This window comes from Strongylocentrotus purpuratus, unplaced genomic scaffold (genome assembly GCF_000002235.5).
Source record: "Strongylocentrotus purpuratus isolate Spur 01 unplaced genomic scaffold, Spur_5.0 spur5_scaffold_17, whole genome shotgun sequence".
NCBI classification, from domain to species: domain Eukaryota; kingdom Metazoa; phylum Echinodermata; class Echinoidea; order Camarodonta; family Strongylocentrotidae; genus Strongylocentrotus; species Strongylocentrotus purpuratus.
In genome coordinates, this window is record NW_022145602.1 from 21,343,061 (window position 1) to 21,369,877 (window position 26,817).

General features: G+C 37.7%; 1 protein-coding gene across 1 annotated transcript; it reads left to right on the top strand.

The window, feature by feature from the left end:
- Window positions 1-246: 246 nt before the first annotated feature.
- Window positions 247-25,954, top strand: LOC115925107 (synaptotagmin-12-like). The gene is made up of 7 exons (XM_030988303.1): window positions 247-354; window positions 12,008-12,291; window positions 17,644-17,850; window positions 20,257-20,434; window positions 22,643-22,763; window positions 24,355-24,488; window positions 25,266-25,954. Exons 1-7 carry the CDS (start codon window positions 247-249, stop codon window positions 25,434-25,436), a joined length of 1,203 nt encoding a protein of 400 aa, XP_030844163.1. The 3' UTR covers window positions 25,437-25,954.
- The last annotated feature ends 863 nt before the right edge of the window (window positions 25,955-26,817 follow it).

Genomic DNA, 26,817 nt, shown 5'->3' on the forward strand with positions numbered 1-26,817 from the left:
GACAATGTTAAGTCTTGAGCATGATATGTGATCACGGTACGGAACTAAGAAGATAAGTACTCATAGACAATGGATTAGTCTTTTATGCATTACAGGTTTGCACCAAAGGTATTCGTTTTTCACTCCAAAATTGTCTGACGATTCATAACAGGGCCTTATTTGTTTCTGTATAATTTGTTTTTCTTCGATTTAGACGGGGTGGTCTTTTCGCTTTTAAAATACGGTTGCTTTAACATCCACACAAAAATGCCTGTCGCACCTCTTCAGCACCCCTACATCATCCCTCCAGCACCCCACCAGAACCTCTCCGGCATCTCAGGAGCTCCCCTCCCCTCTCCAGCATCCCTGCCACAGGTCTCCGGCACACCTCTTGCGCCCCTCCAAGACCCCAGCATCCTAGCAGCCTTGACTCCCGGGGCTATGTACCCTCCTTTCCTCACACATAGGCCTCATATTACAAACCACACTCGAGGATTTTAAAATTCTAAATTCAGCAGCAGTCGACACTAATAAGCTTTTGGTTTCAAAATATCAAATTGATTATGGAATCAAATAGCAAGTTTATTTTCATCTGGATTAGCCGAGACCGATACTTCATTATGGTGTTTGAATAAATTGCAAGGCAATCTTGATAGTTGAATAAAACCGAACGGGATTTCTTTGGACGAAATCCAATTCCCCAAAACCTAATTTACTGGAATTTAATTACCCGTAGCGAAGTATTAAGCCATAAATCTTGAGCCCAGGTTTAGAGTCGCTTTATTTCACACTTTATTGTTAATGTGCCCGTTACCTCATATGGGAATATATTCAGCTTCAATATTCTTTCCTTACCAGAGAAAATGAAATGTATTTTTGTTTAAAGCTCTGATAGTGGACATACCTAAGAGCCAGGGTAATAATACCCAAAGTCAAAAGGGAGCACATAGATATGTAATATCATAATTGATCATAACGACCTATCTCAAGTTCAAGTCAAGTTCATTTTATTTTTGATTTAAAACCATACAAAACATGATATAACCTTTTACATAGAAAAGAAACTAGTATTCTAGTAATAGTACATTAATCAACATCAAAACAAAACAGATCGGATCTTTATGATTTCTTGTCATATCTGTAGATGACCTTCAACCATAGAGATATATACTACTAACTTAAGTGTATATCTCTATGCCTTCAACTCACTTGTGACAAAATATTCGGACGGTCACTCGTATCTAATTCTAGTTCCAACAACAGATTTGTGGCACTTTATAGCTTCACTTTCCGATAAAAATGTAGCTATCTAGTTGTTATGAAGTAGAACGGAAATGACGACAATTATTTTCTAAAAAGCGATTTGTGCACATCGATTCTCACTCAGAAAACCCAATTAATTTCCGGAATAATCATTCTTTCCCAATGTATAGGTTACTGTGCAATTTCGGAAGTAATTAATTGGTTGGCGTTCAAAAGAATTGTTCATTCATTAATTATCTCTTCAAGGTTTGATGTTTCAGCCTGAATGCATTTATCATCTACTCTTTATCTGTTTTCTTTTAACTTCAAATGATGTGGGAGCTAATTAGATATATCCTATTTTTTCAGATTTGTTTTTTTTAAAGGTCGCTCTCCAATTTATTGATGCTCGTTAATATTTGACGCAGCGAAACTGCTGCGTGTTAAAAATATGTTTTATGATGACGTAATTACGATTCAAATTTCTGAATCATATAACACATGGCTAGGTAAATGCGTGCAAGTCCTATTTTTAGCGCAGTCGTCAATAATTTACACTTTTCTCTCTTTTTTCTCATGGTGGTGAACCCCGTCATGTCTGAACTAGCCTTAAGAGTGATTTTAGTTACTTTTACCGCCCCATCATCAATAGCAATTCTCCGTGTTGTTTTAAAGAAATTCAAGTGGGGGGGGGGGGCATAGGGCGTCTTAAACCTATGCTGGATACACCCCGGACTGTGTCGATTCCTCAGCAATCACAATGAGTCTGTTTCAGACAAATCTTAAGAAATCATCGTTATCTAGGAGAGATATATTATTTGACCCCAGTTAATTATGCAACTGTCAATGTTCTTCTGTAGCTGGACAGAGCCTTTCATATTCAGACAAATTCATAAATAATTTTTTTTTTAATAACATATCAAATATAGAACATAATTCATCTTCATAGTTGCAGAGGGGGGAATAAGTTATGTATAACTTGAAACCCACGTCCAAGGTTTGAATCCCAAGGTATGATTAGAGTCTTGAGGCTTGGTTTATACGATTGCCAACCCAGATTGATAAGCCGATTTCCATGTAGAGGACAAGGCGATAAATAGGACAGGAATTATCTTAAAGACCTTTCAAAATGTCAGCTTTGCATTTTTGTTTTCTTCAGGTCGCAGCTACACATTATTTGAGATGAGTGAGTATGCAGGCAATACACTAATGCTACACAGTAACGTGGTCATGATAACACCTTAAAGTACGGCTCATGACTCGTTGCGTTGGGCTGCTAAGCCCCCGCTTTAGCCCCCTGGATGTTGCTAATATTCTTTAAACATGAGTGTCAATTACAAGTTTTTACGTTCGGGATATCCATTTAAATCCCCGTCATCTAAGGAAGGCATGTCCTCTGAGTCTTTTTTTTTTAATCACGATAGCAATAATAGTTTGGTTGGTTTATTTGTATGTTTTGCTTGACTGCTGAAAAAGCGTAGGCTTGCATTTAAGCAACCAGGGGACCGACAGATTCAAGTCCTCTCCGAGGGACTTGGTAATGCGAATTAATGCCTTACCAAAGGGTACTAACGGCTCGACTTGGTTTCGAACCCGGGACCTGCCTGTTAAGGGACCACTGTTCTACCACTGAGGAACTAATACGCCTCCTAATAAGAGGTATTTGTACAAACAAACAAGGTACATTTTTTAAAGAAGTAATATGATTTTAAAACAGAGTAATTTAGCATTCCAGTACCAGTTGTCCAAAAAATGAGCAAAGAAGAAAAACACAGTATTTCGACGACACAGGGAACTTTTTGTATAGTAACATTAACAAACAAAAATTGCTTGCGAGCGAGCGTAGCGACCGAGAAAGGCTTTTAGGGCAATTTGGAATATTGAAACTTAAGACTTTACAATATCGAAGCCGTAATGTCAAACATTACGTCCTTTCATATTTTTGTTTTGTATTGTATTTACTTTCCCGCTTGGAAGTTTCTGTATCTTATAACCAGAGCTCAATGAATTCATTCAAGACCTTTGTTCCGCACCGTTGCTATTTAATTACACGTCGAAAACAAGTGTTGTTGTTTTTTGTTTTTGTTTTTTTGCGGCGGCGGCGGCGGTATTAATTATACACTACGTCTAACCTCGTCATATCTAAACGAGCCTCAACATGAGAATAGAAACTAGGGGTTGTTTCACAAAGATCCTTAGTCAAACTTAACTCTAAGTTGGACTTTAAAAAATAGGGGGAGCCATCTGCAGCCTTAAAATAAAATATATTAAAAAACGAAGATTCAAGTATTTTAGACTTTTTATAAATTCCTCATCAAGAACATGACATCTCCTTGATAATACAAAAATATGAATGATTCGAATCAACATTTTATGATTTTTAAAATAACTTTTTACAAAATATTTTCAAAGATGCTAACGGCTTTCCATAATTGTTAAGTCCAACTTAGAGATAAGTTCAACTTATGATCTTTGTGAAACCACCCCCCCCCCCCCCAAAAAAAAAAAATTTTAAAAAAAATGATGTTAGAACAGTCGGACAGAACTCCCAAACCAGCCTCCTAGTGCTCCTACCACAAACCAACCACATTGCAGACACGATAGTGCTTTGAATTATTCAAGAGACAGTCTCGCTAAACATCCGGCACCCATAAACAATAATAACACCTCTAAATGGCCCTAAAATGATCTCCAGGCGAAAACGTACACACGCAGAATTTTAATCTGATCATTGATTTAAACCGATTGTCATTATGATTGGTGTCCAACTATAAAAGCAAATGAAATTCGATTGAGATATCAGTCAAATATGAAAACATTTTAGAGAGTTAATTCTAAGATAAAGTATATAGGTAGTATATTTTTCATCACAATAATAATGTTTACATCATTCATGACGAAATAGAACCCAGTATTTTAATATTTTAGCATTTTAGCATAACATTTTATTTATAAACTCTCTCTCTCTCTCTCGCTCTCTCTCTCTCTATGTATATATATATATATATATATCTTATTCTCTCTCTCTCTCTCTCTCTCCCTCCCTTTCTCTCTCTCTCTCTCTCTCTCTCTCTCTCTCAATTTGTCTCTATTCCTTTTCTCTCTCCATCTCTCCCTCCCACCTCCCCCCCCCCCTCTCTCTTTCTTTCTCTCTCTCTTCCCTCTCTCCCGCTCTTCTTTCTTCTTTTCTCTGTATGTTTTATGTTTTCATATCTAACCCATTTTGTGTTTATCTACAGCCCCTCTCTTCTCTTCTCTCCATTTATCCATCCGCTTCCGCGCTCTCTCTCTCTCTCTCTCTTTCTCTCTCCCCCTCTCTCTCATTCTCCAAACATAGTGAATAATTTTGTCACAGAATGCGTTGTCCGATAGAATATCACTGTCCAAGTGGGCGTTGGGTTTCTGTGTGTGTCTATGCGGGTGCGTGTGTATAGGTGTGTGTCCATTATGAAAGCGGATAAATTTCAATCCAACAAATGGACATTCAAAATGTAAATAAATGCGGCGCAAAATCCTATTTCGCTGGGCAAGCGAGTGGATACCAAATAACGCGACATAGTGACCTATATCTTGTCATCCCGCAGACGACTAGAATATCGATTACATTCCCGTGTATCGTCGTAAGACAGGGTCGAATACTAGCGGGCTGTTCTATTCTTCGTATATCTTGTATAATAATCAATGACATTACAAGGTCGTCCATTCCGTTACCTATATGTGCCTACCTCAAAACTAATTGATTTCATATAGTTAATTACCCAAATTTCATGACAATTATTATTATAATCATCCACGAGCAAAGCTAAGCGGTTAAAAGATAGCCCACGAACCTTTTCGTTGATTCATGTAAGAAAAGGGAAAAACTGAAAAGGACTCTTTTAGTCCAAATTGAAAATAATTGTCATCTAGATATCTGGATGTATTTTCATGTGTATTGTTGCATAGACTTATTCGTTGGTGACAATGGTCTGATTGGTTCGTTTGTGGTTACATATATTGTTTATATACCATGCTTATTATATTAAAGCATAGCATATAATAATGAGACTCATTGATTCACATGGTGTATCCCCCCCCCCCCTACCATCTCATAAAATTGTTTCAATTTTCCAGAAATTACTGCCATGCAATCTCCGGGACGATCTTCTATCTGAATAATGATTAAGGCGTATACATTTATTTCATATGTTTGTCATTCGGAATGTATTCTACATTACTAATCTGAATTGGATTTTGATAATAATTGACCCACTGCATATTGGGTTGACTTTGAATTTTTTTTTCCCATGCCTTTTGTACACACTGACTCGCATTGAACATTGATGGCTCTACATTTTAAACGTCATTCCCTGTTTTTGCCTGTAATCGGTTTTTCGAAGTTTTGTCTCACTGTACCTGTTGCCTATATATTTATACCGCGTGTTCATGATGGCTCTTCAAGAACTATTAAACCTTAATTTCTCCCTCTCCGAATATCTTCTTTTCTGTAAGCGTTTTGTCCCCCCCCCCCCTCTCTCTCTCTCTCTCTCTCTCTCTCTCTCTCTATTTCAATCATTCTCTGCAACAATTTCATCCCTCTCTTGTTTAATATAGTTGTATATCTTGCATACACCTTGCCTCGATATTCATACCGCCTTTCTTTGATGCCTCTTCAAGAACTATTAAAACTCAATTTCTCCCTCTCCGAATATCTTTTTTTCTAAAACTGCTTTTAAGTCCATCCTTCCCCTCTCTCTCTCTCTCTCTCTCCCTCCTTTCTCTGCTCCCTTTATTACCGTTCTGTCTCTCTCCGTTTTCCAACCCTTTTCTTTAGTAAAAGTCTTTTTCTGCGTCCATCTTAACGAGTACTTAAAAATGGAAAGGACGGACGTGCCTGAAATATAATCTTCACATTCCCGTGACCAAAATGAAAAATCACACTTTGCAAATGTTTGATTTCTCTCGTAGGCTTTTGTCCAACTCTCCATCTCTCCCCCTCTTTAACACGCATTCTCTCTCATTCAATTCTCTTTTCTTTGAGTTCGTTCTGCTTCCTTTCTTTATTATCGAGAGGAAAAAGTGCAAAGATTTACTTTACCAGGTGATGTCAATAGTCACGGGCAGCAGAAGCTATCTCCTTATGTTTTCCCCCAATTTAAGTGGTCATGCTGCATCTAATATAAAGGGAGTAAATTATCAAGAATAGATCGTTAAAGTACAATGACTACAAAACAATACCAAATATTAATCAATGGTTATTGTAAATTTCCACAAATAGTGTAAAGCCTTTTTAAAGCTAAATAATTATTGTTTTATTATAGTACACAGCTTGCAATCGTTATATTATTTCTCTTATTAAATTCTCTTTTTTTAATATTATTTTTTCTAATTTCTGATGAAAAGAAAATGATGAAGATGCCCCTCACATCAGGTTGACACGAGCTTAAAAGTCGTCTTCTCTCCGATGTTATTATTTCAACCTCCAATTTTACGATTTGTTCTGCCATTGGCTATAATTTCTTAATAACATTCTAGTCTGTGTGACCTTCAAGTAATCCTTGATTCCTCTACCAGCATTTCACATACTCATCACTTTAAAACCTTTGATTTTAGTATTAGAAGCGGTTTTAAAACCCCACTGTCCTACTTGTAGCTACTTGCTCCCTCTATATAGAAAACTTCCCCAATCAGTGCCTGTTGACCCCCCATGATCCTCTTTTTCTTTTGTTAGTTGAGAGCTGAGTTAATGAGATAGCCGCCTTTTCAGTGACCTCGCTGTGTGGTCTAATCCCTTCTGGTCCAGTAGTGTTGACGGTCTTTAAAGGTGTTCAGGGGGCTCAAGTACCCCCTCCCACAATGCAAGGCACGCGTAGAGAATGAATACGAGAACCCCAAGCCCCCAGTCTATTCTTCTACAACGCTTTTGCTTAATATCGACTCAGGAGAGAGGAAAGGGGTACAGCCATGACACACACCCCTTGTACGACCCAGTTGGCATATCTTGATTATAAAACAACCAAACTATTAATGTACCACGCCCCTACTTATCAATCAAAAAGGTAACTGGAAAATGTGATTACCTCTTTTGTTAGCTCTCAATTTGTTTTATTCCGGAATCGAGCCCCCCTCCCCCTCCCCCCTCCCCCCACTTATAAAATCAAGGGTCCGTCCCTGGTTATATTGGCAATTCTCTACCAATGACATGTTAGCTTACGGTCGTAGTTAGGTCTGTGAGGTCTGTGATGTTTGCCCTCCCCTGGCCTTCCTTATTAAAACCAATATTACATACGACAAATTTCAGAGAAAATGATGTTCTTCTCGATTGATTGTTATTATATGCCCTCATCGTGCTCTTAGCCAAACTGACGACGAGCTGACAATAGTAATAACAGTATGCACGGTTTAATATCATAACAAAGGTGAGGCTCGTGCAGATATGCCGCAGCAAAACATCAGTGGTCTTTTATAATGACGTTAAGTTATAGACGCTTGATATTTTTTCCATCGTATAACACTTAGCTTAGTGAAAACGCGCAAGTTATTTGTTGCTCGCATGCAGTTGCTATTTAGTTCATTGCCATAAACATGAAATTCATTTAAAAAATGCAATAGCGGCTGCTTTTTTTTTGGGGGGGCGGTTTCCGCGCCATATCTAAAAAAAGTCTTAAGGGCTTTATAAGCCCTTCATACAGGGATGAATGAGTTTTTCCTTGTAATTGTATATTGATTTGTGTAAATGTACCCCATTGTTTGAGGGAACCCGACGGTTCCAATATTACTCGTACAGGAGTAAGTAAATTAAATATTCAATGGGGCAAGATATAACTGGGAATTTATCTCATTGAACAAAAAATTATGTATGTATTAAACATTACAGACGCATGGTGAAATCATCTTATGGATTAAATATCGAATATACGTTGGTTTTAAAGGGATAGTTGAGTTCTGATTTCAGACCGTAAATGCCTTCAAAGTGAATGGTTATTGCTCATATTCTTATCTATGACATTTATAGTGCCCTTTTAGAACCTAAAATTGCTATGAAGGTAATTTTAGACCCCAAAATGTGTGAAATTTAGCCAATACGATCATACCAATTCAGCTCCACTTAAAAAAAACACGGTGACCGTTAATTAATTATTTAATTAAAAATAACAATACATGAGCCGACTAATTGTGGGTAATTTAAGCAACACGAAAATGCCAAAAAAGAGCCAACATTGGCATTGGCTGAAATACGACGTAAAAGGCGTTCATTTTTTCAACGGCTTTTTCAAATTTTTCAAAATATCTAATATTTGTAGTGGTACCCCGCCCCCCCCCCCCCCCCCCCCCACTCAGAGGTCGGAATGACCGCATGCGTGTTGCCAAAATGTCCGGTAAAGGGGTACTTTTCGTGCGACAAAGTCCGGCCCGAGATTTGTTTAAAAAAAGGGTGTATTTGACTTTTCACCCGGAGATTTCTTTAAAAAGGGGGTGTTTTTCTTTTTTTCTCTCATCTCTTTGGAATCCTGAGAAATTATTCCGAATTTAGGGGGGTACATTGAGCATTTTTCTTGATTTAGGGGGGTCTCCAAGGCAGGAAAAGCCCGCAAAAAGCCCGCGAAAGGGGGGTTCGGAAATGTTGGCAGTCCTCAGATAGGGGGTGCTTTCAAAAAGAGGGTACGAGCATATGCGTACCCTAAATAACACTGAGTGGGGGGGGGGGGCCGGGAGTGGTACACAAGTATTATAAATCGTCATATCTGAACCGATTTTGATAAAACAAAGATTATCTTGTCATTTAAATATTATATTCTTTCAAATTTGACACTCAGTTTTTCATTATCTCACAATGAAATATTTTGTGTAGCGCCCTCTGCAAGAGAACTCAACTATCCATTTAACTTAAATAAAATATAATTGTGATAAGCTTGTTTACCCAGGGAAACCTCATCAATGTCGTTGAGATTGGGAATCCGTTCAAAGATCATATTTTAAATGTTACCAACGTTCAAAGTTCTTTAAGTTTATCCTTCAACTATATCTTATATTTTGCAAAAAACCCCATAATAAAACGTAATACACAATGCGATCCTCTACGCATATACCGATCTGTAAGAACAAATGAATATTCTACTGACTGACTTTTTTCATAACCCATATCTACGCAATAGGCTGCTTCAAGAAGATTCTTAATTGTCAATCTTTCTATTGAAATTGCATTATGCACTAGTAGGTATTCCAAAACTCAAGTATTCCTTCTCAGCCAATATTACCCTCGACAATATCCCTTGTTCTTTTTCTTGCACCGATTCATGTGCCTCGATCCTTCCTGAATTATTTGTTTTTTCATCAAATTCAGATCGTGCTTGCAATTTAAAATTCATTTGTACAATCAGTATTATACAGATTTTGCAAATGAGATTGGTACATGCTTGTAATTGTAGCAGACAGTTCTCTCATCAATTCGCCTCAAGTTGGAAAACAGCACAATGTCGATGCTTCATATGAATTGGATTTTGTAACAGAAAGAAGAAAAAAACTGAACATTCTCCTTTTTTATGTAAACACACTTTCCATGGAGACATTGGTTCAAACAAAGAGATCATTTTCTAATTGGCTCTATGGTTCAATTCACTCCCATATTTTGTAAAAGTAATTTGCCCCCCCCCCCCCCCCTCCAATCGGATATTTAAAAAAGTATGTTTAACGGAAAGACCTTCTTTTGGCATATCTCTCAGGCTCACATCGGGTGGTAAGGTGGGAGATTTTTTTTTATTACCATGGCATTACCATGGTAACTCGAGTAATGGCTGTATTAATCGCACAAATAAATTTCTCCTCTCTTCCTCTGGATTATTATTATCTGGATTCTGAATGAAAGTAGGTACACTATTTCTATTCGGAAAAAGCATCTGATCTTACATATCTTTTGTACACCTTTTCAGGACAGGAATTTGTATTTTTCCCTCAAAATATCGATAACTTCTTTGCGACATATTTGTTATCGTTATTTATTAATGTACTTCGTATACTTTGTTCAAGATATATTGTAAAACTAACACTTCAACAAGCTCTGTTTCTAGTTAGTCCCTCTTTCCCGCATGCTATTTCTATTCCATTTGTCGTTTTATTGTATATTTCTTTTGTAATATACTTATTAATTATATTATGTTTTGCATGAGAAATGAAGTCATTTGAAAGGCTAAATTGATCACCATTTCTTCTTCAAAGTGGCAACATTTATAGTTTCTTTCATATTTCTGCATTATTCGAATAACATTCTGAGTCTAAGAAAACAATACACATAAAATACATGGTTATGATCTATGTTCACAAGTAAAAAGAGACTGCCGAATTTGCCCTTTGCGATTGGCCCCAAAATCTTGAAATCTACGGTCGGCTTTTTATTTATTTATTTTTTCGTTCACGTTTAAAAAAAAAATGTTTAATGAATACAAAAAAATATGTGTTAAAGCATTCAAAACTAAGAAATATCAGCCCAAAGAGGGAAAAGAAAAAAGAAAAAAGAAAATCGCCCGACCGATCCATGTTTTGGGACCTAAAGGGCAATACAACATGTTCTTTTTGTTAGGCCTAAGGGAATGCAATTATGTTCTATCATGGGCAAAAGCAAAATAAATGACATAGAACTAGTTATATTACATGTACTTTGTTATTTACCCACATTTTGATTGCAAAGTCTCTCCAAGCAGATATTATATAGAATAAAGCTTGTTCACATATGTCTCGGTAAACCACAGTAAAAAATCCGCAGCAAAATTTCCGCCGCGGTTTGTTTACGTGTAAATCAAAACTCTGTGTTATACGATGTAGAAATGTAGAAGCGTATACACTTTACGCTATCATTAAAATAAAACAGCCGAGGGTTTGCCGAGTCATATTTGAACGAGCCTTTATACGCCAACAGAGGCTAGTTTGTTTTATGTGTCATGCCACTAGAAATGTACATATAGAACCCCACTATACGAACGTGATTTGCGGGATGTCGCGTATCGTCTCTTCACGATTCAATATAAAGGCCTTGTCTCTGCGCAGCTGCTTTGCGCCGTTTGACCCGGGAAGCTCACAGTTTCTCGAAGGTCAACTGCAAACACATGTTTGTACAACGACATGACACAACACATGGCGCGCTATCCTCCGAACCGGAAATTAACATGTGAAGGTCCGATTTGTATGTGGGGTTCAAAACAGCTTTGCGTTTATCATGTCTCGGAAACGTGATTCTGGCTGTATGTCACATTAAAAACGCACTTTTTTCGGCGTTACAATATGCCAATATCTAAAGACGTTTGAAAAAATCTTTGCATTTTTCACCTTAAAAATTTGCCTGAAAGACGCGTTGAGAACGCTGATTCTAGGCAAAATATTGGTCAATAAACGCACTCGTTTATGATAGCGACTACATATTGTCTGTACATAAATCTATTAAAGCCCAGTACATCCATCCATTGAGCTTACTGAAGTGGAATTATTGATCGCCCTTGAATCAAAATAACCGACCAGCTGAGAAAAGAAGAGATGGGAATAGTATACGACCTTTTAAGTTTATCTTGTCAATGATATTTTTTTTTATTACACAGTGATTAGAAATTGTTATACCTCACCTTTTTAAAACGTGGTCACGCTTGGGGAAGACTATAGTTACCTACATTGGGCATAACATTTCCCCAAAGTTTCTTCGACACAAAATTACCTTTTGTTTGGGTAAATTTCACCCAACATTTATTGTTTTCATTTCGCGTTAAGCAGTGTTCTAGCCTGCCATTGATGTAATATGTTTTTTTTTATCATTCATAACTAGGTCACGCAGAGCACGGAGATACCAGTGAATGAGACAGGACAGTTCATCCAATATGAAAACCTCTTCGTCAAGGCAGAACAAGCCATATCAGCCGCAGCACAGGAATCTCGTATGCCGCCACCTACCGTTACCCCGGAACTACTCAATCATAACAACGCGCATGCCGACGCGCGTGACCTAGCTGACGAGGATGCGATCATGCGCAAGCTGGTTCGGTGTTACAGCAGTGAATCCCTTACGAGTGTGACGTCAGAATCATCGGTACACGAAAATATATTTAGCACGTAAGTATAGGTCACCAAAAATTCATCGACTAGCCAATCAAAAGCACTGAACCACTTATATGTCGAAATCATCATCACCGCACCCATGACCCCACAACCTCTGTTTTATAAAAACATACCGGTGCATATGAGTAACTATCTCTTAAAGGAAGAGGGTCGTCAGCTTCCATGTGCAGAAGGCCATAAGTCGCCATCACCATATTTGGTGGTAAAACCTTTTATGTGTGTCTCAAGTCTGCACACAGCAAACATGTAGGTCTGTCATTTAATACCCCCTAGTCTCTCGGAGAGTCTCCGGGTGAGGGAAAAGTGATTTAATGTCTTTACCGCTTGGGGGTATGCAAGGCATTACACATAATAAGGCCTGTTGGTCTTAAAACTACAGGTTAATCCTGGTGATTGACAACACCTGTTATTGGGTAAACACCCAAATGGTGTTAAAGACTGTCAATACTACTGGGCCAGAAGGGAATAGACCACACAGCGAGGTCACTGACAGGTGGCTATCGCATTAACTCAGCTCTCAACTAACATAAGAAATAGAGGATTATGGGGGACCAACAGGCACCGATTGGGGAAGTTTTCTATATAGAGGGAGCAAGTACCTACAAGTAGGACAGTGAGGCTTTAAATTCCCATTGAGAGCCCACTCGTATGTGTCTTTAAAAATCTTGTCATAATATTAACTATAATAAATCGTAGATACAGATTAAACTTCATGCTGATAAACTAAGAGAAATCAATCAAACAGTGAAGAGATGGAAAGAGACAGTGACGGGAAACACAAGTGTATGTAACAGAATAAGCCTGGAGATATAGTAGACACACGCATGACCACCGAGGGAAAAAGAAGAGATGGGAGGAGAGTACAGATAGAAAATAAAGATAGATACATGAGTGACAGAACGAAAAAGGCCCGGTCGCCCCATCCCCCCCCCCCCCTCCCCCGCCGCATGATCCGCGCCTGGAGAGGGGAAGCAGAGAGAAAAATAAAATTGGGAAAACAGACAGATTGACAGAAAGAGTCAGAAAGAGAAAGAGTCAAAAGGAAAGAGAGAAACGATTAGGGAGAGAAAAAGAGAAAAAAGAGCGGTAGAGGAGAGAGGAGAGAGGGAGAGAAGAGAAAGAGAGAGGGGGAGGGAAAGAGGGAGAGATAAAAACTAGAGATATAGAATTGGAAGAAGAGGATAAGAGAGAGGGAGGGAGAGAGAGAGAGAGAGAGAGAGAGTAAAGAGATGGGGATTGATAAATGCAGGCTCTTTAAGGAAAACGGAGAGCATTGCAAACAAGACTGATGAATGAATGTGCTTCAGGCTCATAATGGATGTGGATTCAGAGTGTTACTATATATAACACATTACTTGTACATCCCTCCATCGCTTAACTAAAATTTGACTATTTTGTTCTCCTTAGCGAGATTTAAAGAAAATCTATTCCGTGACAAAATGCTAAGATGTGAGGTAAAAAATAGAAAGAACAAAATGGATAATTATACTACGACGAAAAATAATCAATACTGAACATGGCGAATGTTACTGCAAGTATATGTATTGCAGAGAATAAAAAGAATCAAACGTTATTATAAACCAAACAAATATCCATCCCGTATGTACAAGTTTCTATATTTTTCAGTAGTTGGTCGCCCCACATTTTTTGGCAGGTGCTGTAGATTTTGTATGCAATCATTTTACATCTAACTTAGATAAACTTCGCAATAAACAAACTTAATGTCGAACCTGTACCGATAAAAGACTTGTAAAATGACTGAGCTTGCGTGTGAGTGTGTATGTGTGTGTGTTGAGGGGGGGGGGGGGTCAGAAAAAACCCATCCACATTTCAAAGCTTCATTGATTCTTTACTCGCAGTTACGTAAACAATCACATGGGGATGGAATAATGGCTCTGTGGTAGAGAGCAGTAACATTGTAACTTGGAGGTTCGGTGTTCGATACCATTATCAAAGCGCCAGTGCCCTTTTTGTGATACATTAGTGTCCATCACCTAGTCCTTCTAATTCGAATTAAAGTCTTGAGCAAACCTACAAGCACATACAACACAATTGCATAGAAACGTAATAACAGTCAAAGCTGTATGCAAAATGATTGAAATGACTATCCATCACAGAACTGGGTGAAGAAGAATTGCCAGACAGACTGTTAAATCTTGACCCGCGCTCCTAGGAAGACCCTTTCGATCGGTACACGCAGGACATAGGGCACTTCAAAGAAATGATGACGTCATACAGCGGCCTTCTTGAAACGCAATATCACCTGCTTCGGTTCGATCTTATTTCACTTTCATGATTGCCTTCATTATAATAATACACATCTTCCCATCTCAAATACAAAATATCTAGGGGTGACTCAAATTTATCCCGGAGTAGCTGCAAATGCATGTTTTTGTGGAAAGGTTTTCTTGACTTTTAGTCAGGCACGAATGTGCAAGTTCAAAAGCCTGGCTGGAAATCTAATAGACATAGTTTCTTATTCGATTGCTCTCTCTCTCCCTCTCTCTCTTACACACACACACACACACAATCCCGCTCCCTATTTCTCTCTCCCTTTCCCTTTCTCTTTCTCTCTTTTTCTCTCTCTTTTTCTCTCTCTCTCTCTCTCTCTTTCTCTCTCTCTCTGTCGCTCTCTCTCTTGATCATGTACGAGTTATAAGACGATTGTATGGCTTTTTACACGACCCTAGGGGGTGTACGTAGGCCGTATAGGGCAGTTGGTTATTATCACGATTCATAACCAATTAGGCTCAAGATGAAACGACAACAATAGTCAGAGAATCAGAATAACAAAGTCATAATTCGAAACCATAATTCGAAACTTTCATTAAAAGGTGTTTTATGCCATTATTTTGGGACTGTCTTTATCTCTGTTAATTTGGACAATTTAAGGCATTTCGTCTAACCACAATGTGCCATTATAGCTCTTATATGCACCCCCCCCCCCCACGCATTCTCACATCAGGGCCTTTGTGGGGCACCTGATTGTGGGGTATTTCTGTGCGTTCCAGATATACCTTGTGGTCCCCTACTAGTGGGGTATGTACAACCTGGCGATAACAACCCGGCGGTGTGCTTACGATGTTACCATAAAAAAGTGTGCAAGTTTTAGCACACGCTCACAAAAAGTCATTTATGGGGTACCACTTCTAATGCCCCGCAGGGCATAGGACACCGAATATACAGTCATTTGAAAGACTTTACTCTGTGGGGTCCTGAAAAAATACCCCACAAAGTAAAAATGCCTCACAAGGGGTATGTGAAAGCGCACATAAAACCCCACAAGAATGCTGAGGTGAGAGCACACACACACACACACACACACAAACACATATTTGTGTGAACAATGCAACAACAACAAGATTTGTATCATCTAAATGAAACTACGTTGAGCAAATTTAAGATTGTTTATCTAAACGTCGATTTCAACTGCAATAACTATTGTGAGAAATTATAATGACAGTAAGCCTCATCACATAACGTTAACATTGGTTGTAAGGGCGTCAATACGTGTCGTATGTCACGTACTGGTCACGTGATCGGTAAAGCTAAACTTCACGTTTCGTTACACATGATGCTAAAATCAATTTAGATTCTCACAAAGTGCTTTCATTGAGCAGTGAAGAGAACAATATATGAAGGATGCAATGTTATTGTTATGAATTAGTCAACATGAGCGTGCTGCTACGAAATAAATATTAGAGAGAGAGAAATAGAGAGAGAGAGAGAGAGAGAGAGAGAGAGCTAAAATTATCATTAGTATCATTCGATAAAGAGATAGAGCAACACACACCCACACGCGCGCACACGCACAAACGCTCACGCACGCACGGTCATCCAAGCATTCATATTTAATTCATAAAGAGAGAGAGAGAGAGAGAGAGAGAGAGATAGACAGAAAGATAGGGAGAAGGGAGGGTGAATTGAGTTTGATGATATTATGATATTGATAACTACTATGATGGTTAATACTACTATGGTTAAAACAGTGACAGTGGGGATCATAAATACTACATTAATCTTAACAAAGATGAAAAATGATGATAATGGTGATGATGAAAATGATGATGATGGTGATGGTGATGATGATGATGATGATGATGATGATATTGATGATGATATGAATAATGACAGGGATGATGATGATGATGGTGATGATGATGATGATGACAGTGATGTCATGCTGCTGCTGCTGATGTTCAATAGTAATGATGGTGGTGGTGGTGATGAAAATGATGATCTTGATAGTGATGATGAAGAGGAGGAGGATGCTGTGATGATGATAGTGAAGTTGAAAGTGATGACATTGATGACAAAGATGACATGAACAAAAAAAGGGCTTGAGCAGCTTTAGGCTCCACAATGGGGATAACATTTAAGTAAAATAATAATAACGATAATAAGAGGCTATTTGTGGTCAATGGAAAACAAATTTTTAGTCATATGCTGTTTATGTGTATTGCAATCATCTTTTAAAATATTTTGTAAATTTTCTTTATGTTTTTCCATTATGAATAAGCACGATATATAAATAATTTTATGTAATATTAGTTAGTATGAGAGTTCCTTGATAGGCATGTTGGCCTTTGTATTCCAACCACATTATGAGTAGTACATATTTTTTTTGAATCTTTGTGTTATGTATATTACATACATACAAATATATTTCCATGTTGAATGCTTTTATTTTGGTCGTTTTAAACAAATGTGGAAATAAACTTGAACTTGAACTTGACAACTGAATTATTTCACTCCCTTATGATTAATACAGTTCACGCATACATTGTAGTACATGGACAATACAACCTTTATCTTCAATCCTGAACATTAAATCATGAATCGTGAACTGGCTAAATTAAGTTCTTTTTTGGCAGAAAATACAAAGTTCAACCCTCTTATTAGTGGTGGGGGTAGTTAGTATGTAGCTGACAATGTGTTCAATTTCAAATTCTAGCCACAACACTGACGGCATCTGACAAGTTATTGATCTGTATTTACCATTTTCAACTCGGGTGTAGTAGAATGGGACATGATCACTTGATTGAACGATTAGCACTTTAAATTATTGACCTTACAGCGAAACCTGTCTATGGAGGCCACCCAAGGGAAACAGTAGAAGTTGCCAGGTGACAGGTGGCCTTTATAGACAGGTTCTAAAACACATTTCATCCTAAAGGGGGGCATCATAAGTGACCACTGTAGGTAGTCGCCATTTATAGATGTGACTGTACTTTGGAGGCCCTTTGGATATCTCTTGTACTAGAACATGTGCGAATTATAATCATTATCTTTTCGTTTTCTTTCTTTGCCATTGATTTTTTGTTAAATTCATTTTTTCTATGACAGAGCGGGTCAGGTTGAGGTCATTATCGAGTATTCATCAGATCCATCTCGTCTTATCGTCACCGTGGTACAGGCTCGTGACCTTCGACCTTTACCTGAAGGGGCGGCACTTTCTGACACCTACGTCACACTCTATCTTGACCCAGATAACGATGTCAAAGGTCAAACGAAGATATACAGAAGAAGCTTCAGTCCGGTCTACAATGAAAGGTAAAAATAACGTTTCGATCTTTCAGACCTAGATTAATTTTCTTTTTTTTGGGGGGGGGGGGGGTGGTTAAATGCATCGTTTAACAATGTCAAATCTGAGTTGCACGACCCTACGTGTTATCGGTGTCTGTGATTGGTATAATATTGAAACCCAAACAAAATTGGGCTTCAAAATGATCATGAAGTGCCTCAAAAAGTAAAAACATTTGAAAGACCGGTTTACCATCCTCGTTTTGCCCAATAGACTGTAGTGTTATGAAATCCGTTAGGACAACGCAAAATTTTGATTTCGATTTCCTATCATAAATATCTTGATAATCAGACAGGTGATCGGCTTGTAAAAGTCATGGGTTCCAGACTGAGGTAAAGATTTATATTTATGATTGCAGCATGAGCCAAATTCAGGATTTTGTTGCAGAATCTGAGACAAAGTTACCCAATCCTTGTATTGTATGGACGTTCATCAACGTTCAGAAACACACGGCATGCATTACCTGCCATACAAGTTAGCGACATGCGGAATACCGCCCTGCTGACTCCAAATGCAGAAGGCTCAGAAGGTATCGATGTTATAATTTTGGAAACCTTACGGAACTTAACAATATTTACATTGTTCGAAACCATGGTATTGACAGCAGACATATATGATGCAGGCTTACTTATCGATGAAAGGAGACTAATAATATACTAGATAGTCGCAGGATTATACATATATAATTCCTTCTTAGGTTGCTGTTTTTTCTTTTCTTTTCATTCATTCCGGGATTTTTTTCATGATATTTATTGTGCTTTGACTGTCTATACATTTAAATACATATGTGTTTACACACTCTCTCTCTATCTCTCTCTCTCTCTCTCTCTATCTCTCTCTCTCTCTCTCTCTCTCTTTCTCGTTTCTCCATTTTCACTGTCTTGTTACCCTCTCTTTTATATAAAGTTCTGACTTGTTACGATTCCTAAGATGTCCGTCGGTATTTAACAGTTTTTTTCTCAATTGAGACTCGGTCAGGTATGAAGAGGTCATAACCGCAGCGGTTTTTGATAACGTGTAAATGCAAGGCAACTGTGCACATGCAACACAGCTCCTATGCGCATATGCACAGAACTCTCTGTTATAAGATATGAAGCGTATTACAGATCGTTAAGTAAACCACCACGATTCACCGCGTCATATCTGTAAGAAGCTTTGCAATCTCGTATCTCTCTCCGTATACTGTCATTTTTCATCAGACATGAATGCAATTTCATCTTGTCTGGAGTGAAGTGGTAGAAGGTTTGATCGACTTTCACTTCTTCCAATATTGACTGATGGGACCGTAGCAAGCCACCAGTCTAATAAATCATCCCGACTGAAATTTGCTTTGCCCTACTCTCATCCCATCTTTGATTCATTCGTTCTATCTCTCCTCCGTTCTTTCCTTACCAGTACTCTATCTCTCTCTCTCTCTCTTTCTCAATCATCATCTCTTCTTTTAATATGTCCCCTACCTTTTCTCCTCTTTACCACCGCCCCCCCCCCCCCTCCCTGGGATTCTCACCCACGCACACTCTATCTCTCTCCTCTCGTTCTTCCCTTAATATCTCTCTCCTTAGTTCTCTCCTCTCGCTCTCTTTACATGATAATATCTCTTTCACCTTATCTATCTCATCCTACCCCTTCTCGTTATTCTCTCTCTCTCTCTCTCTCTCTCTCTCTATCTGCCTCCATCTCTTTGCCTGCCTCTCTCTCTCTCTCTCTCTCTCTCTCTCTCTCTCTCACACACACACACACACACACACACTACTCCACACTAAATTGAAAGCGCAGTACTTAGGCCTACCATCATCGATGGCAGTGCACTGTTTGAGCACAATTTTCATCAAGCATCGCATCAGCCCAACAAATTTGCGTCAATGTGATTTTCCAATATTTCTTTCCCAAAGATCTACTTCAACAGTTATTCAAATTGTAATAAGTTAGATTTGTTGGGATTTTTAAGTCAACTTCATGAAAATGTACCTTTATTTCAGTCTCTAAATATATCCTAAATCATATATCCTATATCATTATATCCTATATCATTATATCCTATATCATTATATCCTATATCCTCTCCAAGCGCTATAGTTCTCCTTAAAACTATATGCTAAGAATAACAAACAGTCCTTTTCAGGACTATACACACCCCCAAGAAAGATTACCGAGTCAGAGTCCTTTTCAGGACTCCTCAACCCCCTCTCTCCCTCACACACACATGGTGCACCCGCAAGCCTACTGTATAACAAAATACCTGTAGTTTAATAAATTTCTGTCGTTTAATAAACCTGTTTTGTTCGTAAACCAATAGTGGTAAACGATATCATAAATGGTGTTTATTACACATGTTATTCTGACTTATTGGATGTTTTTCTTTGTGAATGTTGAAGGTTTTCAATGCGGGTCCGATGGGAGGATCTACCCCGCCGAACATTACGATTGACAGTGATGAACTACGATAGACATGCTCGTCATGAGGAGATAGGCCAGACCGAGCTACAACTAGAGGACATTGATTGGCAACATGGACCCTTTAACACGTGGCTTAATCTTCACGATTCTAATGAAGTGAGTTTGGGTGTCTTTATACTCTCACGAAGCGACGGGTAATAATACTCATAACTTCTACTTACTCTCTTAAAAAAAGAGTGAATTTTCACTCTATTTTCACTTTCTTGGGAGTGACGTCCGTGATCATTTGTTTAGGAGTGAAAATCGATTGGTTTTAGAGTGCTCTCTAAGAAGAAAAGAGTGAATGTTTACTCTATTTTCACTACATTTTCATTCTCCAGAGGAGTGACGTCCGTGATCTCTCGATTTTTTTAGAGAGTATATAGCGCTCTTCATAAGAGATTTATATCAAAGCGCTTTACAATATTTATCCAGGTAAAACTAAACGAAGAAATGACAAGAGAACAAAAGCGAAATTATCAAACATAAGATAAGTAAGGTAACAATTTAAGAGCTAGGTTGGTAGGTTGAATATGCCTTTTCCATTTATGGTTTTTAATTTTGATCTATACAAAGTAATTTCAGAGATGCAACGAATGGAGGCTGCAAGAGAATTCCACAAACGTGGAGCAGAGCAGAGGGTATTCCATATCAATCGTGTCGTGGTATAGCGGTTCGTTCACTTATCTCTCAAAGCAACAGGGTGAGGGTTCGAATCCCATCCCCGGCGCCACAGTCCTTTTGGTAAAACATTAATCCATTTTATAAGATGATGACGTGGATCCTAATCAAATGCTTGGTTAAAAGCGTACACGTGACCACGCACTTATTTTGCCTAACACGTAGTTTTGATAATGACCGGTCATTAGTAAAATCATGTAATAAAACATCATTTTATGAACCAAATCAAATATAATCTTACAAAACAAATAATACACATTATTGTATTCGGGCATTATTAAAATTACCCACACAAGTTACCTTTGGAATAGAAACACGCCAGAGGGGATACTATTGCCCTCACTGCTGTGTATTATTTGTATAATAACCCCTCTCCACCCAGGTGCATATGGGTACCTGCCAATTACTGAATGTATTAATAATTTCAGGGCCCCAATGAAGAGCGTCATTAAATTTGTTTTCCCCTCCCACAGGGTTCCTTTATTAAATAAAATCTTTCACATATGTGTACAAGAATACATACATGCAGAATTTCAAAATGATATTCTTGGCCATTCAACATATATGGTAAGAACATACATTTATAGATATCAGTTACAAATTGCAGTTCACTTTTTTAGATATCCCAGATTTACTTGGCAAAACAATTTTAGAAGAAATAAATAATCAGAAACACTTTGCAAAAAGTAACCACTTTTTCATAAATTTCTTTTCTTTCGGATTTGTTTTGCATAATAAAGAGAGCATTATTAATGATCATGGTTCTTTCCCCGTTCTTTCCTCTGTAAACAAAGCTATTATTAGTACTACTATCATTAAAATTGAATATTTTGTTGGTTCATTACGTCAGCTGACTCCATTGATATCATTCGTTTGTTCTTTTGTTTTTTGTTTTGTGTGTTTATTCCATGTCCTATAGAAATCATGTACGGATTACGTAATGTATCATTTTCACATTCGCATATTATAATTAGGGACGCACAAGGCTATTACAAGTGCGTAGGTTGATTTTTCGAAAGTAGGTGCTATTGCTGTTGTTCATTTTTTGTGTATTTGTGTGTACTTATAGTTTTTCTTCTCCATGCGCCTCGAACATAATTAGTCATATGGAGTTGGCGCATTACAAATACTCTATATTATTATTTATTTATTGTGTTTAACTTTCAAATGAAGAAACTGAATTACTTAAAGATAAAGGTGAGTTCTGGTAATGCGATTGCATTGTGAAAGAAAAGGTGTGGAATGGATCAGAAAAGTTGATCATAAAGCATGTAAGAATTGATGTGTAATGAAAGGTTCTGAAGTCATCAAAATCATCATAAATTTGATCCAGTCTTAGTAAAATAACAATCACTGTACAGAGAAAGATGTATGTGGGACAACACAAATGGCGTCGGGGCTAGTACTATCTTGATTTCCTTTTGTTTCTATGCTCATTACTCAGCCAGTATACATTTTCTTCTTTGGCACATGGCATTTATTTGTAATCTTGAACATTCAGTGTAAGTTTCGTTAGATTCTGTGAGAATTCATTTTCTTTTTTTTTACCAGAACTCAAGTTTATCTTTAATTTGAATAAAAAATAAATACCATTTGGATATGTCGTAATTAAACTAATTGTCACATATGTTTTCTTTCATACAGAAACCAGAGAACCTAGGAGACATCATGTTTTCTCTGAGCTATCTTCCAACAGCTGAGCGACTTACCGTGGTCATCGTTAAAGCTAGGGGCCTTATATGGAGTGATAACAAAAAATCAGGAGGTATATAATACATTTAAAATCTATTCCATTCAATTAAAGCCCCACTGCACTACTTATAATTCCGCCCTCTATACAATAGTAATAATAATAATAATACAATATTTATAAAGCGCATAATAAACAAAAGTTTCTCTATGCGCTGTACAAGCAGGAATGACTAGAAATATATAGCAAACAATGCCTAAGCGGTAACCATTGGTCCCCCATCCCCTTTTTCTTAAGTTAATTGAGAGCTGATTTGATGAGATAACCACCTGTCAATGACCATGCAGGGAGATCTAATCCCTCCTAGCCAAACTAGTGCAGAGGGGCTTTAAACACCAATATCGAAAGTTCATTTTCGTAATGTGACCAAACCTGATGCATACGTCTTTGTGAAGTGCCTCAATGCAAATATTTCGTTCACCTGTAATGAATAATTATATTTCAGTAGTCAGAATGCAAAATACATATATTACATGTAGTTAGGCAGGGCAAGCCATGGTGTTTGTCCTACGGGGCAACAACTCATGTATGCAGTCGCATTGTGAATATTGAAATAAAATTATTCATAACATATCAATAAAATAATTCGTAACGAGGCACTTCACAAAACGTATGCATTATATTTGGTTTCATTACGAAAAAGGTCTATTCTATCTTTAATTCACATTTGCCCCACTCCATCGAGATGTAAATGGGTATCTGACAGTTGCTAGGGGAATAATTGCAGGGCCCTCAGGAAGAACCTCATTAATTCTCCTGAGGCTTTCCAGGGTTAACACCATTATTAGTATGAAAATGAACCATAGTTTCGATTTCGTTCATATGAACTGGTATCAGGTGACTTTAGTTACAAATAATCGTAAAACATTTCAAGTGTACTTGAGTTCAGGTGAATTATTATAACCATGAACAAAGTCATTTTTTTCATTTTTTTCAAATAAATTAAAACTACATTTCAAGTAAGTTGCAATTGAGATCAATTCTAATCTGATTCCAACAGCAAAGAAATCAATCAAAATGACGGGTACATTATATGAAACTCGATTTGTCTTCCAAAATAGGATTGGATATAATGAAACAGAATTACATTTAGGTAAATCCAAATCAAAGATCCAATATAAAAAACAGCAATTACATTTAATTCAAATTACAGTTAATTGATAATACGGAAAAATAATCAAATGTAGCTCAATTCAATAAAATATAATAGATAAAAGAAATCAAATCACATCAAATTACATCAAATCGAATCACAATTTACATCTCTATCCATATATTCGTTTGTGATAGTGTACCTTGTACAGAACGGAAAGAAGATAGGTGAAAAGATGACATCAACAATCAAACTAAATCAAATCAACATCAAATCACATATATGCTTCTATTTTGACTGCAGATTTTTTTGTGAAAGTGTACCTTCTACAGAACGGCAAGAAGATAGGTGAAAAGATGACGTCAACAATCAAATAAAATCACATCTATGCTTCTATTTTGATTGCAGATCCATTTGTGAAAGTGTACCTTCTACAGAACGGCAAGAAGATAGGTGAAAAGATGACGTCAACAATCAAATAAAATCACATCTATGCTTCTATTTTGATTGCAGATCCATTTGTGAAAGTGTACCTTCTACAGAACGGCAAGAAGATAAGTAAAAAGAAGACATCAATGAAAAGAAGTGAAACGTGTCCTATCTTTAATGAGGCTATGATGTTTTCTGTGCCATCGACCATTCTAGAGGTAAGAAGGCATTTATTCAAATAGAAATTATATATCAATATAGCCTATTTTTTCACACTTTCCCTCATTATTTCACATTATCTCTCATTGTAAGTACCGGTACAAGAAGGTTCAGATGATACATCGACTTAGTTTGAAAATGTTTATATTTTATAATCGTATGTTTTTGTATTTAATTCTTGGTCCGTTATATGTTTATATTCCTTTTAATCATATGATGGTAATCCATGTCAATTCAATCGTGAGACTGCAACTGTTGACTTTAAAAAACAGTTTTTGATTAATAAAACTTTTCAATCGTTATAAAAATATGCAGGATAGAAATGAAGAGAATAATTAATCAAAAATGGTGGCACCCTTCCCTTATCTGTACTGTATAATATAGAAGGTCGCTCTTAACGCGTAATTTGGATAATGACCGGTCATTATCCAATTCTAATGACCGATCATTAGTAAAATCATGTTACAAAACATAATTTCATACAAAAAAATAAAACATAATCTTATAAAACAAACAATGCACATCATTTGTTCGGGCATTAGTAAAATTACCTACACTCGGTACCTTTGGAACAGTCCAAACACCCTCGGCCACGCCTCGGGCGTGTTTGACAAATGGCTCTCCATAATTTTTAAGTCCAACTTAGAGTTAAGTTCGACTTAAGATCTTTGTGAAACACCCCATTGGTTACCAAACTGTCTCAATGCCCCATTAGCATTCACTGCTAAACTGTCTCCACCCCTCTGTCTCTCTCTCTCTCTGTCTCTCTCTTCTAGAAAGTCACCCTACGTATTACTGTAGCTCAGTTTGGTATGGGTGGTAAGACCCCCAGCGTCGGTCACGTGTTAATTGGTGCTAACGCCAAAGGATCATCACTAAGCCATTGGAATCAGATGCTAATCTCTCTCAGAAAACCTGTCGCTATGTGGCATTCCCTCAGGAAATAGCTATCCATTCCTATCAGATGATACTGCTGTCTTCCTGATAGAAAGAGCTGCTAAAGCTGCCATTCTCAGACAAAAGGAAAGCGAATGAAATTTTTCGAAAGACGGTTGGAACGCAGTTGGGCCTCGAGAGTCGTTCATATATGACGCTGGAAAACCGCGGGTTGGGAAAATTGTGTCTGACACCGCCTATAACGTAGGTCTGAAGGATATAAGTGAGATTACGAAGGGTGTTTGTTTGCATGTACTCGATGATCGTTATTGCACCAAGTCGGTGCTGTTCTAAGATGTATGCCTTCTTCAGCAGACTGTCAAACATGATAACTATTTATTTTGTATCGTACTATTGTACTATTGTGTAGATAAAATAACTAAAGATGTATTCTCTACTGGACAACAGATCAAACCGATTTTTTAAATAAATATAGTGAAGACACAAGTTTGTAAATCATTTCACCTCTTCCGTGTTTCTAACATTCATATTTTCACATAGAAGTGAACATGTCAAGTAGAATGTACTGGTATTTCAAGCTTTTTTCAAATTTAAAGATACATTTTAATTCTGGTAAATATAGAAAATAATTTTTTCCAGAATCCAACGAAACTAACACTGAATGTTCAAGATTACAAATAAATGACATGTGCCAAACAATTTTGGTAGAAAATATATACTGGTAGAGAAATGAGCATAATAAAGATAAGGCAATCCGAGTAAGTAAGCCCCCCCCCCCCCCCCCCCCCCCCCCCCCCGCTGTGTTATTTAGGGTACGCAAGCGCGTTTCCTCCTTTTCGAAAACACCCCTTAAGCCCGGTGTGTAAAGTCAATTTTGTGTATGTACGAGCCGGACTTTGGGGCATGAAAAGTACCCCTTTACCGGACATTTTGGTAACATGCGCATGCGGTCATTCCGACCCCGGAGTGGGGGGGGGGGGGGGAAGTAGGGCCGACACCATGTGCTTGACACTGGTCACTGTGTGGTTGAGAATTGTGATTTTTATCAAAGATGATGCCAAGTAAGTTCTTGTGCGTTTTTTTTTATTTCACGGGTTCAAACAACCAATCTACTGTAGGATAAACAATCCAGAATAAATCAGAGCAGTTTTCACTCAAAATACGATTCTCATACCAGGGCACAAGATTAGCTTTAAAGGCCCACTGCACTACTTGCGCCCTCTATATAACAATTAAACAATGCCTAATCGGTGACCATTGCATGGTCCCCCATAATCCTCTTTTTCCTATGTTAACTGAGAGCTGAGTTGATGAGATAACCACCTGTCCAGTGACCTTGCAGGGCAGTCTAATCCCTCCTGTAAACTACGGCAGATAAGCTTTAAAGGCACACTGTCCTACTTGTAGCTACTTGCTCCCTCTATATAGAAA